The sequence below is a fragment of the Olea europaea genome, unplaced genomic scaffold (genome assembly GCF_002742605.1).
Source record: "Olea europaea var. sylvestris unplaced genomic scaffold, O_europaea_v1 scaffold939, whole genome shotgun sequence".
Lineage (NCBI taxonomy): Eukaryota > Viridiplantae > Streptophyta > Magnoliopsida > Lamiales > Oleaceae > Olea > Olea europaea.
In genome coordinates, this window is record NW_019267882.1 from 73,733 (window position 1) to 86,314 (window position 12,582).

General features: G+C 34.6%; 1 protein-coding gene across 2 annotated transcripts; it reads right to left on the bottom strand.

The window, feature by feature from the left end:
- Nucleotides 1-1,785: 1,785 nt before the first annotated feature.
- Nucleotides 1,786-6,326, bottom strand: LOC111392545 (BAG family molecular chaperone regulator 4-like). 2 transcript variants are annotated; one of them, XM_023017910.1, is made up of 4 exons: nt 6,033-6,316; nt 3,698-3,957; nt 3,430-3,576; nt 1,786-2,165 (listed from the first exon to the last, which is right to left on the bottom strand). In XM_023017910.1, the coding sequence occupies exons 1-4, from the start codon at nt 6,196-6,198 to the stop codon at nt 1,968-1,970; spliced, it is 771 nt and encodes a 256-aa protein (XP_022873678.1). In that variant the 5' UTR covers nt 6,199-6,316; the 3' UTR covers nt 1,786-1,967. The 2 variants fall into 2 exon arrangements, with proteins under 2 accessions (XP_022873678.1, XP_022873679.1); XM_023017911.1 differs by having other exon boundaries at nt 1,862-2,165; nt 3,698-3,954; nt 6,033-6,326.
- Between the last annotated feature and the right edge of the window lie 6,256 nt (nt 6,327-12,582).

Genomic DNA, 12,582 nt, shown 5'->3' on the forward strand with positions numbered 1-12,582 from the left:
AAATTATTATTAGGGTCTGTTTGATTGCGAAGATGGAATTTGGGTGAAAAAAAATGAATTTTAGGGAATTGAATTACCTAGAAATTATTTTCTTGGAAATTGTAAATTATTGTGTTTGATTTGTATAATTTTTCACGTGAAAAATGTTGAAATAAAAGTGTTTTTGATGTTCATTTGATTTTGTTTTACATGAAAATTGTCAATTTAAGGGATATCAACTTCTACCATTATTCCTAGAATTTGTCTCCATTGCCAACAAAAAAAAAAGGCAAAAAAAAAAAGATAAAAAAATTATCTATATTTTGGTATTCGTTTGGTTTTGTTTTACATAAAAAATGTCAATTTCAGGGATATCGTCTTTTACAATTGTTCATAAAATTTGTTCTCATTGCCAACAATAAAAAAAAAAAAGGTGGAAAACCAAAAACCACCTGCCCCTTAGGAAAATAAAAGGTGAAAAATCACGCTTTAAGGTGTTGTACCTAGAAATTCATAGTTAATCAATTCATTGGAAAATTTTGTCAATCAAACAGGCCAAAAATGGAAGTTGGAATTCGAATTTCAAGTTCCATGGAAAATTTCGTGCAATCAAACGAGGCCTTAGTGTAATATTTAAAAATTGAGGAACTATTATAGTGAAAAAAATAATTTCAATGACTTTAATGACAAACTACGTAATTAACCCAAATTGAGTGTATTTGCTTATCGACTTCACAATGCCACCAACAAATTTCATATACACTCTTTTATTTGTTAAAAAATAACAAATACTGTTCCTTCTCTACAAAAAGCAGAAAAAAGTTACAAATATAGTAAGATCTCCGTAAAATGATAATGTTAAGATCGTGAAAAATTATTACTTTGAGTTATTATTTAATCGATAAACTCGTTAAGCCATTGTAGTCTAACCGAGTGAAGATGTTACCATGATTGAAAAGCCTACTTATAATAGCACAAAACTGAGATAATTTCTTATATTGCCTTTAGATATTTAAAAATTTCACAAAAAAATTCGGCAGCACCATCGATATGTCGTGGGGGTTAAGGAGACAGACTCGAAATCTGTTGGGCTTTGCCTGCGCAGGTTTGAATCCTGCTGTCGACGAATTTTTTTTTTTTTTTTTTTTTTTTTTTTATTTTAAGACCCTATTTGATGGGGATTAAAATTATGGGCTGAATTTTTTAATTTTTTTTTGAAGAAGCAGATTTTGAGTTTTGAGTACCTCAGGAAGTTTGATTAAAATTGGTGAATTCAAACAATTCACTGGACTTTGTGCTCAAGAGATCATTCAAAATAATTATAGAATTCGCTGTCACATCAGCCAGTGGAGTTATATAATTCGTTGCTACATCAATCAGTGGAGAGAGATGGTGGGAGAAGGAAGTACTAGGGGGAGTAACTGAGTTGAAAATATAAAAGCACTAATTGTTGACGAAGGACAACCATCAAACTTCATAATATCTACAGTCGCCAACCTGCTCTGTACGAACCCGAGCCAAGCTGAGCCTGCTCAATCTTTAGACACCCTAGCACAACTTGTGTCCAAAACCTAGCCTCTGTTAAGCCCTTTGGCTCGTGAACATCATGGATTCAAACGAGCCATCCACGTGCCGACTCTTTTTTTATAATAATAATAATAATAATACAAGTCCAAAAACTAGTCAACCCATGAGCTCGATCAAGTCGAGCTCGCTCATCTCGTGAAATAAAAGGGTGTCTGGCTTCGAAACGAGGCCAAGCCGACTCAACATGTTTGTCACCCCTTAATTGATGGGAAGAATGGATAATATAAATAAGCACCAACAGAGATTGATAGGTAATAAAACCACTTGTCTGTACATAAAATATTTACCAAGTCTATAGCCAAAAGAAAAGGTTTTAAATATCAAAGATGTCAATTTAGCAACAACACAAAGCAAGTATTTTGAATTCATTTGGTATTATGATAGTACAATCCAGAAATGGACTAGTCAAATTGTTCCCAATCATGAGTTAGCTTAGTAGAAGATGGTCCAGTTGGCAGGGCATTTACACTACTAGAACCAGATTCAAATGTCTCCCACTCAGTCGAAACTGAAGCAGAATTGCCAGTGTTGCTAAAGGGATTGGAGTTTTTCGACTTGAGGATGTCCATCGTCTCCACAAAACTCTGGATACGGCGCACCTGAACAGAATATAAACGTTACTGTAATAGATTTTCTTGGTTAATATACAAGTCTGTATAGGACTTCTATAAATAGAACTCTAAGAGGTATATTCAATAAGAGAGAACCATTCTTCAGCAAATATATCAGTAAAGAAATAACTATATTGAAATCTATATAGATAGATAGATAACATACAAAGAAAAATGTCGATACAATTGTTAACAATTTTGTCCATTCCTGCATTCTGACTTCAATTTAGTTATTTATTTTATAAGAAACGCAAATTTATTAATAAAAGAGGTGTGGCAATTTTTTAAGAGAACAAGTAATTCTCTAATATGGATAACTGAAGAGAAAGAAATCCCATGAACTCCTCAAACTAATCAGATTGATTTGAATAGGGAGGAAAGAAAAGCAACTAATTTTAGCACATTGAATATCACCATCTAGCTCGGTACTATGATTCATTATTCCAAAGGAACATCAAATAATGATGTTCATGACACCAATTGGGGGTTTTGTGAGAATATTAAACACCATTGTTGGGAGAGCAACAACTACTTATGCTGCTAATATTACTACCACCAGCAGATTCCAGATATGGATTGCACATGAATGAGGGTTTCAATGAGTTCAAGGAAATAAAAAGGAAACCCCAAGTTTATATTTGATTCATTTGATTGTCGTAGAAAGTTCCCTCAGTTTGAATTTGAGTGGTCTGGGTGGGACAAGTTTGGTGGGGATCTGACTAAACACGGGTAGTGGTTGGAGTGTAGGTGGACGTGGTGCTGGTGGTTGTGCTCATATGGGGGGGGGGGGTGGTGGTGGAGGTTGGGTTGGGGGTATTGGGGGACAGTACTTCTTTGCAGTTGTACTCATCAGTAGTAGTGGTGGTAGAATGGGGCAGCAGAGGCAGAGTTGTTGAATTAGGCTATTAGGACAATATCTTTTATATTTCATATACATTTTGAAGTTTTAATTAGAGATATTGAGTTATCTAATTATCAAATGAAATCATCTGGTCATTTATGTTGAAAAACTGGAATAGCTCACATTATTGATCTGAGGGTTTAGCAATGAAATTGAAGGGCCAAGCTGCAGCCATGTGCATGAGCAATTGTTCAAGAAGACATAATCCATCTTTACAGAAAAGAAAAGATGAGAAGAAACAACTTTTTTTCTTTCTTTTTTTCTTTTGACAATTAATGGTGAGGGGTTATACTTCATTTAAAAGCAAAAAGATTTAAAATTTTAACCACATATGTAGAATACACGGCTAACCTCCATCTTTCTCTGCACTTTCCCTTCTCCTTCAGCTTCAATGCCATCCAATTTAAGCAATTGTCTCATAAGCATCTCCGTCACATAAACAATATCCTTGTCATCAATCTTGGTTCCGCCATCCACAACAGCTTGCAATGCAGAAACCTTTGATGTATAATCACAAAGCCACTTACTATGTCTAAAGAAACAAGCGACGCCCACAGGGAAAAAAAAAATAAAGAAATAAAAAAATTAAAAATAAAAAAAACGAGGAAACGTAATCAACCTGTTCAGAAAGCTCATCAATGTCTTTTCTTATTTCAGCAACAGCAGCACCTCCTCTCGAAACCACACTTGTTTGTGCAACTTCCACAGGTCTTTCCTCTTTGCATGTTGTATCCTCCATGAGTAACATTTTTGACATGTCCTTCACACCTGCCAACTGAAGATGTTCATTATCTTCTTTTTCTTTTCCTCTGAACACGAGCTTGTGTGTCTCAGGATCCAAACCAATACTTTGGGTAACCATTAATTTCAGATCACCTGCTTTAAAAAGCCAATACTTAGCCAAAATGATTCGAGAAGTTTTAAAATAATGACATTCTCCATATACAATGAAAGATTTTGATGCATTCAACAGCACCGAATCATACACCTAACGACAGTGCACGCCAATCCTAGTTCAGAAAGTGGACGTTAATTAATAAAGTAGACATGTCATGAGCATGCATTGTGGTCACAATACAGATCAATTGAACAGTGATCATTGATGAGATATACATATCATCTTAATGCCCATTAAAAGGGAAACAGAGAGGGAAAAAAAAAATATTTTGAAATAGCAAAGCATTCAGAATGGAAAAACTCAGTCCACTGAAAGAGAAAAAGTACACTGTGGGGGAACACACTTAATCCCTGTAATTCGCTCCAAAAAAAAAAATGTTAATGCAAGGCTAATATATGAGTCATAAATTGCCACATATTGCTATTTCAATTTATTATCAAGAAAATTTTAGATTTTACAATTTTGTTCCAACCAAAAAAACTTTTGTATATGAAAAGGTTAAAGCTCTTAGTTTTTCCATATGTACAGAAGTTTTTCTTATAGAATTCCACCAGGATAGAGACATGTGTGTGGAGCTCATGATGTATAAAAAATGCCAAAAATGTGTTCTGTGACCTTATCTTTTGTAAGTGTAGAAGAGTCCTAAAGCTCTAATCATCTAAAGCTAACACAGTATTTTAGCTTAAAAAATCTTTTCTCTTACCTTACACACCCACTTTCTACCATCATTTTCCCCACTCTTGAAGACTTCCCTGAAGAAACAACTTGTCACCAAGAGAATCCCTGATGATTGGTCAGTTTCCCCTTTTCCTTTTTCCTAAATTAAAGATTTATATTTTTGGGTCAGGAAAAAATTTGAGTTTTGAGGCCAGAGTTTCACTTTGAGATTAGTAGTGGCCTTTAGATGCAAAAAGAGGTGAGTTGGTTTCCACCGTGTTTGTTTTCTTGGCATTTTTATTATTCTTCTTACACAATTCTTGAGAAATTCATGATGTAATCATTTATTGAGCTTTTTTCCGGAAGGAAATTTGAATGTTAGATTCATAAGATTCTGCAAATTAGACTAAATAAGCCATTCATTTCAAAAATAGATTTATAATATTCCTTCCCTTTCACCCTTCAATGCAATGAAAAAAACGGAAGAACCCAAATAAAGCATCATTACAATCACAATCAATTGAAGTAACAAAAATAATATTCTATTACACAAAAAGAGAATAAACTCTTCCAATTTCACAATTTGTCTACTGGAAATGAAGAGGCCAAAAAAAAATAAAAAATGCTGAAGATTGAAGGAAAAGAGGGATATTTTAACCACTATTGCATTCAAGAACAAAAACACTCACTTTAGCTCCAAACTTTCATGCAAATTTACAGAAGGAAACACCAAACAAACCAAATAGACAGAAAAAGTTGGCTGAACTAAATTTCTTGAGACAGTCTACAATAACAAATGAGAGATTGATATATCTTCTATTTTTCCAATTTAGTCTAGCCTCCACTGAAGATTGAGTAATATGTAATTCTGTTGGCTTACCATTGTTATTTAACTCAATAATCCAGAGATTTTTTACGATTTATTTTTTTTTGGTTTACAGTCGTTATTACACAATGTTGTTTAAAATGACACATTAATGTTATGTTATATTAATCTTCAATCAGTATAACAGTTGTCAATATAAAATTTTATTTTATTTTATAACTTTAGATTGTTATATTATCACTTCATTCACCCTTACAATCCAAAATCATGCTCCACCCCAGCATACTAACATAGCTACACTATCTAGAAGCACATATTGATTCTCGAAAACTACAACTATACAAATAACATGAATAAAACCTATAAAAATCAAGTAATGTTCCAAAAATTATTCATCGCATGTCAAATAAACAAACGTAGATTCATATTATATACATAAGCAAGTACACAGAAATAGCAAAGCAACATATACGGTGCCGTGTAGACTAAAAATACTGTTATATCCTTGAATCAAAGATGAAATTTGCAAAGTAATAACAAGAACATCCTAAATCCTAAAGAAGAAGAAAGTACCAAAAGTGGAGTTAGCGGGTACAACGACGTCGTACAGGTTTTGCCCATGTGAAACCTTAATGGTTATGGAACTAGGCCCGTGATCAGAAGTATCATCCTCTTCTCTCTTGTGAACATCATTATTGCTGTTTTTTCCATTTTCTGGGCTTGAATTTGAGCCCTTCATCGCAGAATCTGCAAGGGCTTTGCAGAGTGAAACAAAAATTAGAGGTTTGGATTAGTGTTTTTGAGTAGAGAGTCCTTTTCGATAACAGATGGTGGGTGGATTTAATTCTTGATGGATACATAGTAACTATTTATTTACTTTTCCAACCTATAATGGACAATTACAGGGCGATTTTAATCCAAATTCCGAGTTTGCCAGGATTAAATAATGGGTTTTGCTTGGCATACATAATTTTTGGTGCATTAAGGTGTCTTCACATTCAGATGGAGTGGGGTCCATAATATCCATCTAATATTTTATTCAAATGAACTCCACCGCATGTAAATGTATGGATACTTTAATGTACAAAAATTATGTATAAATAGGTTTATCCTTAAATAATTAATGCTGCAAGTATACAATTTGCATTTTTAGAAAATAAGTTTTTTTAAGTAATTAAAATTGCTCAGAACTTATTTGTATGGAATTATCAATTAAATATTTTTTATTGACTTAATTTTTAACTTAAAAAAATATTGTATTTTTCGATATAAAATTGTTTAGAACTTATTTGCATGGAATTATTAATTAAATATTTTTTATTAAATTAATTTTTAACTTAAAAAATATTGTACTTTTCAATAAAGTTGAATTTTTGAGAAATGTGAATTACTCGAAATTAAAGTTTGTTTTTAGGAATTGTTATTAGTCAGAGAAAGGGCTTGACTTTTAGTGTTACTGTGCTTTTAAAAGAATCAACTTTATTGGATTGAAGAAAGAATTTAGTTGCGAGAATAATCAATTTAAGTGTTTGATGAACTTTGTTTTAACATTGTGTATGGTGAGAATAAGTATTTTAGTTGGTGGTCATATACGTAGTTGCTGTTAGTAAAAATACAAAAGGAAAATTAGAAATATTACTAGAATTATACAAATAAAATAATGGAAATAAACATTATAAAAAATAGAGTAATAAAAATTGAGGAAATGGTTGTAAATGTACTAGCGGTATTGAAAGGAATTAAGGCCTGTGTTGCACACTGTATCTTTAAAATATATTCGCCACCTACTAAAGTGCAAGATGATTGATGACCTATTTTTTTTTAGGAAACAACGGTTGAAAATAACTAACTAGCACATTGTCACTATCTTAGGAGATATAATAATGCTTACAATTCTATCACTGAATTAGAAAATAATTATCTAAGCTAATAAGATCAAGACTCTTGAAAACAAACAGAGAAACATACAAATTTTTTAGAGAATTAAGAAAGCTCTTAAAGTTTGGTGTATGGAATAAGGAGGAGACCACCTTCTTTTATATAGCATTTGGATGGGAGAGATCTCAATTTTCTTAGTTAATTTTGTATTAAAACCAAATTAGGTTACAATAGCTATTAGTGTGTTTGATTAGCTTTATTTTTCATGAAAATTGTCGTTCGTCACCAAAATTCCTAATTTTGGGTGTTTAATTGAAAACTTTTTCCATGAAAAATATTTTCCATTTTTGGTCACGTGACCATGTTTTCCTAAAAAATAAGGAAAATATTTTTTTGGAAATAAGTAACTTTTATTTTTCAGGCAATTCACTCTTTTTTTTTCTCTACCTATCATTTTTCTCTCTTATCTACCCACCAATAAAAAATAGGCAAATATAATATTTTTTTAGATTGAAACTAAATCGATCAAAAATATTGCCCGCAAATAAACGCACCCCTATAGTTTTGTAACCACATATCCAATACAATTAACTAGAGAATTGAAAACTCTTGTTGTTACACTTTTATTAGAAAAATTCAATAATTCTCCATATGAATGAAAATAATAGCATTGACAGTCAAACATGGTGATAGAATTCAACGATCGAAACCTGCATAAGATGGGTGGGTGTTACACTTTGAACATTTCCTTGTATAAGTATGTTTACTTTACTAGCTAATAGTAGACAAGGTGTCTTTGAACTATTCTACCAATTATGTAGACGACGACATACTCCACACAGAATCCTTCCAACACAACTCAGTTCTCATAATTATATTCAATTTGTCTATAAAAATCTCCCTGATTTTGTGAGAATTTTTAAAGAATTAAGCCCTGATAATTTCCCTTTGAAGCAGTCCCACTTCTTTTTCACATAGGTGATCTCGTAGTTAAGAGTAACCTGCATTACTTCGTTCGGATATTTCGACACGTAAGTACTATTAAAAGCTTAGCTATCCTTTATTCCTTAGGGGGTATCGCTGTTTTCATCATAGGATGAGTTTCCACAGCGATCCAGCATGATCTTTACAATTAGGTGTCCCTTTGAACTTTGACCTTAGGTTCCTCAGTCAACTAAGTTGGTTTTCCTTCATGGGTTGTAGTCCCATTCCCCTCTATGATTTTTCAATTAATTTTCTATTTAACCATTTGGTAAGCGAATCCGCAATATTGTCTTCTGATCTTACATGGTCAATGGAGATAGTTCTAGTAGATATTAGTTGTCTAATGCTATTATGTTTTTGATGAATATGTCTTGACTTACTATTGTACATTTTACTCAGTACCCTACCAATTGTAGTTTGACTATGACAACTTATGCATATTGTAGGTATATACTTTGACTGCATTGAAATATTCTCTAAGAAATGACATAGTCATTTTGCTTCTTCCCCACATTCACCCAATACGATAAATTCAGATTCCATTGTGGATCTAGCTATAAAAGCCTGTTTCGAGAATTTCGAAGACATAGTTGCACATCCTAATATGAACACATATCCACTAGTAGATTTGCTTTCAGCTTCCTCTTGAAAATTCATTTGAATCCTAGAGGTTTACACCCAAAGAGAAGATCCATTAATTCTTAAATGTTATTTTGCAATATGGAATCAAATTCATTCTTAATGGCTTCTTTCCACAAAGATCATTCAGTAGAACTTAATGCCTTTTTAACAGTTTGAGTTCACTTTCTAGTGGATAGGGCAAAAATTTCGAATCAAATGATTTTTCTGTCTTTGCTCTTTTATTACGTCTAAATTCATCTTGAACCTCTTTATTTTTTTTGTGTTCTTAGTTCCGATATCTTCACTAATAGTCTTAAATGTTCATTTTGACGAACTTGGCTCTTCTTTAGATTACAAGAAAATACATGTTCAAAGAAAGAAGCATTTTTTATTTCATTATCGTGTTCTTGTGTATGTCTAAAATTTTAGACTCATGCACAATGAATTAATATGCACTACTATTATGTGCATAACTGATGAAAATGCAGTCATCTATTTTTGAACCAATTTTCACATTCTTAGGCATAAGAACAGTCACTTTAGCAAGACATCCCCACATTCGTAAGAACTTATGGGAAGGCTTCCTTCTTTTTCACAAGTCATATGAAGTCTTGTCTTCCTTTTTTCGATACACTTTATTTAAAATACAGATTGTTGTCAAAATAGCTTTTCCCACATGTTTTGAGGCAATACAAAACTTAGTAACATTGCATTCATCATCTCTTTCAAGATACAATTCTTTCGTTCAATAATACCATTTGACTGAGGAGAATAAGGTATCATTGTTTCATGAACTATACCATTTTGAGCACAAAACTCACCAAACGGTGATTCATACTTACTACTTCGATCACTTCTTAGCACCCTAATTTTCTTGTTGAGTTGATTCTCAACTTCACTTTTATAGAAAACAATTTTATCTATAAATTTGTCATTGCTTTTAATTAAATACATATAACAATATTTTGAGCTATCATCAACAAAAGTAATAAAATACGTATTATTTCCTCTTCTTTGTATCACTTTTAAATCACATTATATCACTATGAATTAAATCAAAGGGTTCAATGTTTCTTTCAACACCTTTAAAAGATGACATTGTCAACTTTACCTCTACATAAGTTTCACATTTGTGTTTTTAACATGTCTTAATCGACCGTACCATAGACTGGAGGACACATGAAGATAAATAGAAGAACAAGGACATCTTTGCCTCTACACAAGTTTCATAATTGTATTTTTAACATGTCCTAATCTCCATGTCATAAATTGGAGGAATCAAGCAAATAAGCAGAAGAACTAGTTTTATTGATATTTTTCTTGACAGCTACATTGAGCTTAAAAATCCACCAGATACACACCATTTATCAATAAAAAGTTCACTCTTTGACAAAACAATTTTATCGGACTTAAAAATCATGCGAAAGCCATTCATGCTAAGCAATGAACCAGAGATTATGTTCTTTTGAATTTTTGGCACATAAAGCACCTTGTTTAGAGTAAGCTCTTTCCCAGAGATCATCTTCAGGATCTCTTTGCCTTGGCTCTTGATCTTAGAAGTAGCAGATTTTTCCATGAAGAGCTTCTCTCCATTTTCAATTTCATCAAGCGATGTGAATAACCCTTTGTCATTTGGCTTCTTCTTCGCCTTGGAAAGATCCTCTGTTGTCTTCCTCAATGCGAAGTCTAACAATCAGATCTTTAACATTTATCTCCTTCACTTGTGTTTAGAATAGTTCTTGAAATCTTTCCATCTAGGGGAAAAATTTTCAATAATAGTATCCACTTGAAAAGATTTACCCAGTTAAATCAATTCAGCACGGATATCACATAAGATCACTTGAAACTCTTGAACTTGATCGATCACAGTTTTGGAGTCGGTCATTTTAACATTTAAGAAGCAGCATGTTGCGTATTGTCATACTTGGCCAGCCTACCTGGGCCAATGGCCCACTCAGGTCGAACCACATGGCACTCCAGCCAAGGTGGTATATATTGCCAAGGTGGGCTATGGCTGAAGCCCTTCAGGCCGAAGTCCACTAGCCGAGGCTCCCTTTTACCGAGGCCTGTGAATGTAACCGAGGTCCACGTGCTGAGGCCTATGAGCCGAAGCCATGATGCTGAAGCTGGTTGAAGTTAGCTGAAGCCTTCAAGTGGAAGTATTGTATGAAATGGCCGAAGCCCCGAAGCTAATGCAGGAGCCTCCGAACCACAAGGGAGCATCCTCCATGGTCATTTCTCCCAAGAGATCGCCTACACAAAGATTTTATTCGAATGATTGATGGAACGTTTGTCATAAGCATAAATGTCAAATCTTGTCACTAATATGGAGGCTCTGCACAAGCAATAAATGCGCAGCAAGCTAGCAAGTCAAGCCCCATGCCTAGGATAAGATGTTTGAATCAAAGAGATGAGGCCACGTGCCACCTCATCCAATGGCTCCCATTTCACATCTATCACTATAAATACTTCATTTGTGTAACATCAAAAGGCTAATGCAAGAATCAATACAAAGAAATACACTTTACTCAACTCTCTCTCATTTACTTGCAATACACAAATCGAGTTTATACACATTTACATATACATTTTCAAACACCGGTTGGTAATTATTATACAATCGGATCACGAACAACCCACCGAATTCCAAACGTCACTGTCCCGCGTCGTTGGGCTAGTCCCACGCCCTTTGAACCGCTCATTTTAGACCGTCCACGTGTCTTAGCGTGTTGGACATTCGTCCACGTGTGCACGGGTGGGACTGACATCTGTTGGCAACACTTTTTGAGGTCAACAGATTGGCGCCGTCTGTGGAAAACCATACCATAACCACGAGCAACCTTGTGGTAAAAGCTTACTGAAAAAATATTTAGGCAACTCCCCTTGAAAAAGGGATTTGTTCTTGAAAAAGAACAGGAGAAAGTCCCATTAGCAAAATCTGAAGTCTAACAAAAGAAAATGAGCTCCAATGAAGATACTTCCCCCAGGAGCGTAAGAGAGAACATAATCGTGCCTCCTCAGCCTGCTGCCCCAGCAGCTCGATAAAGACTCCACCACCACTAAAGAAGAGGTGGGATGCATGCGACGGCACGACTATCAAGAGAAATGGCCGCCATGGTAGCCAACATAAGGGATATTACTAGCCAAAACTTGGCTATGAGGGAGCTTATGGCCCAAATGCAGGGCCAGGGAGGCTTCCCCATTCCTCCATATGCCCCCCAAGGGCACTACCAGCAAGAGGATGAAGTTCAAAGTCATAGAGCTGCCTCGCCAAACTATGGCAGAGGTGGAAGCCCATTTGAAAGGGAAGTGGAAGTTGATGTTTCTTCCAACTACGCTTCTCGCCGACTCACCGAGGTCCAAATGAGCAATGATAATTTCCCACCTCCTTATGAGCAAGATCCAAAACAGAGGAGGGCAGGAAGTGTTTTTGACAGAATCAGCCCCGTTGAACTGAGGCACAGGCAACAGCAGGCTCAACAGCCTTGGACAAGGCTACCTCCTCCACCTCCAATGTCCCAGCAGCCGGAGAGAAGGCATGAAAATGCCCCCGGTGTTGCCCCGCCTAGAAATAGGCAGCAGAGGAGGGAAAAAGAGGCTAGGGACCACCCCGGAACCTCTCACCAACAACCAGGGTATG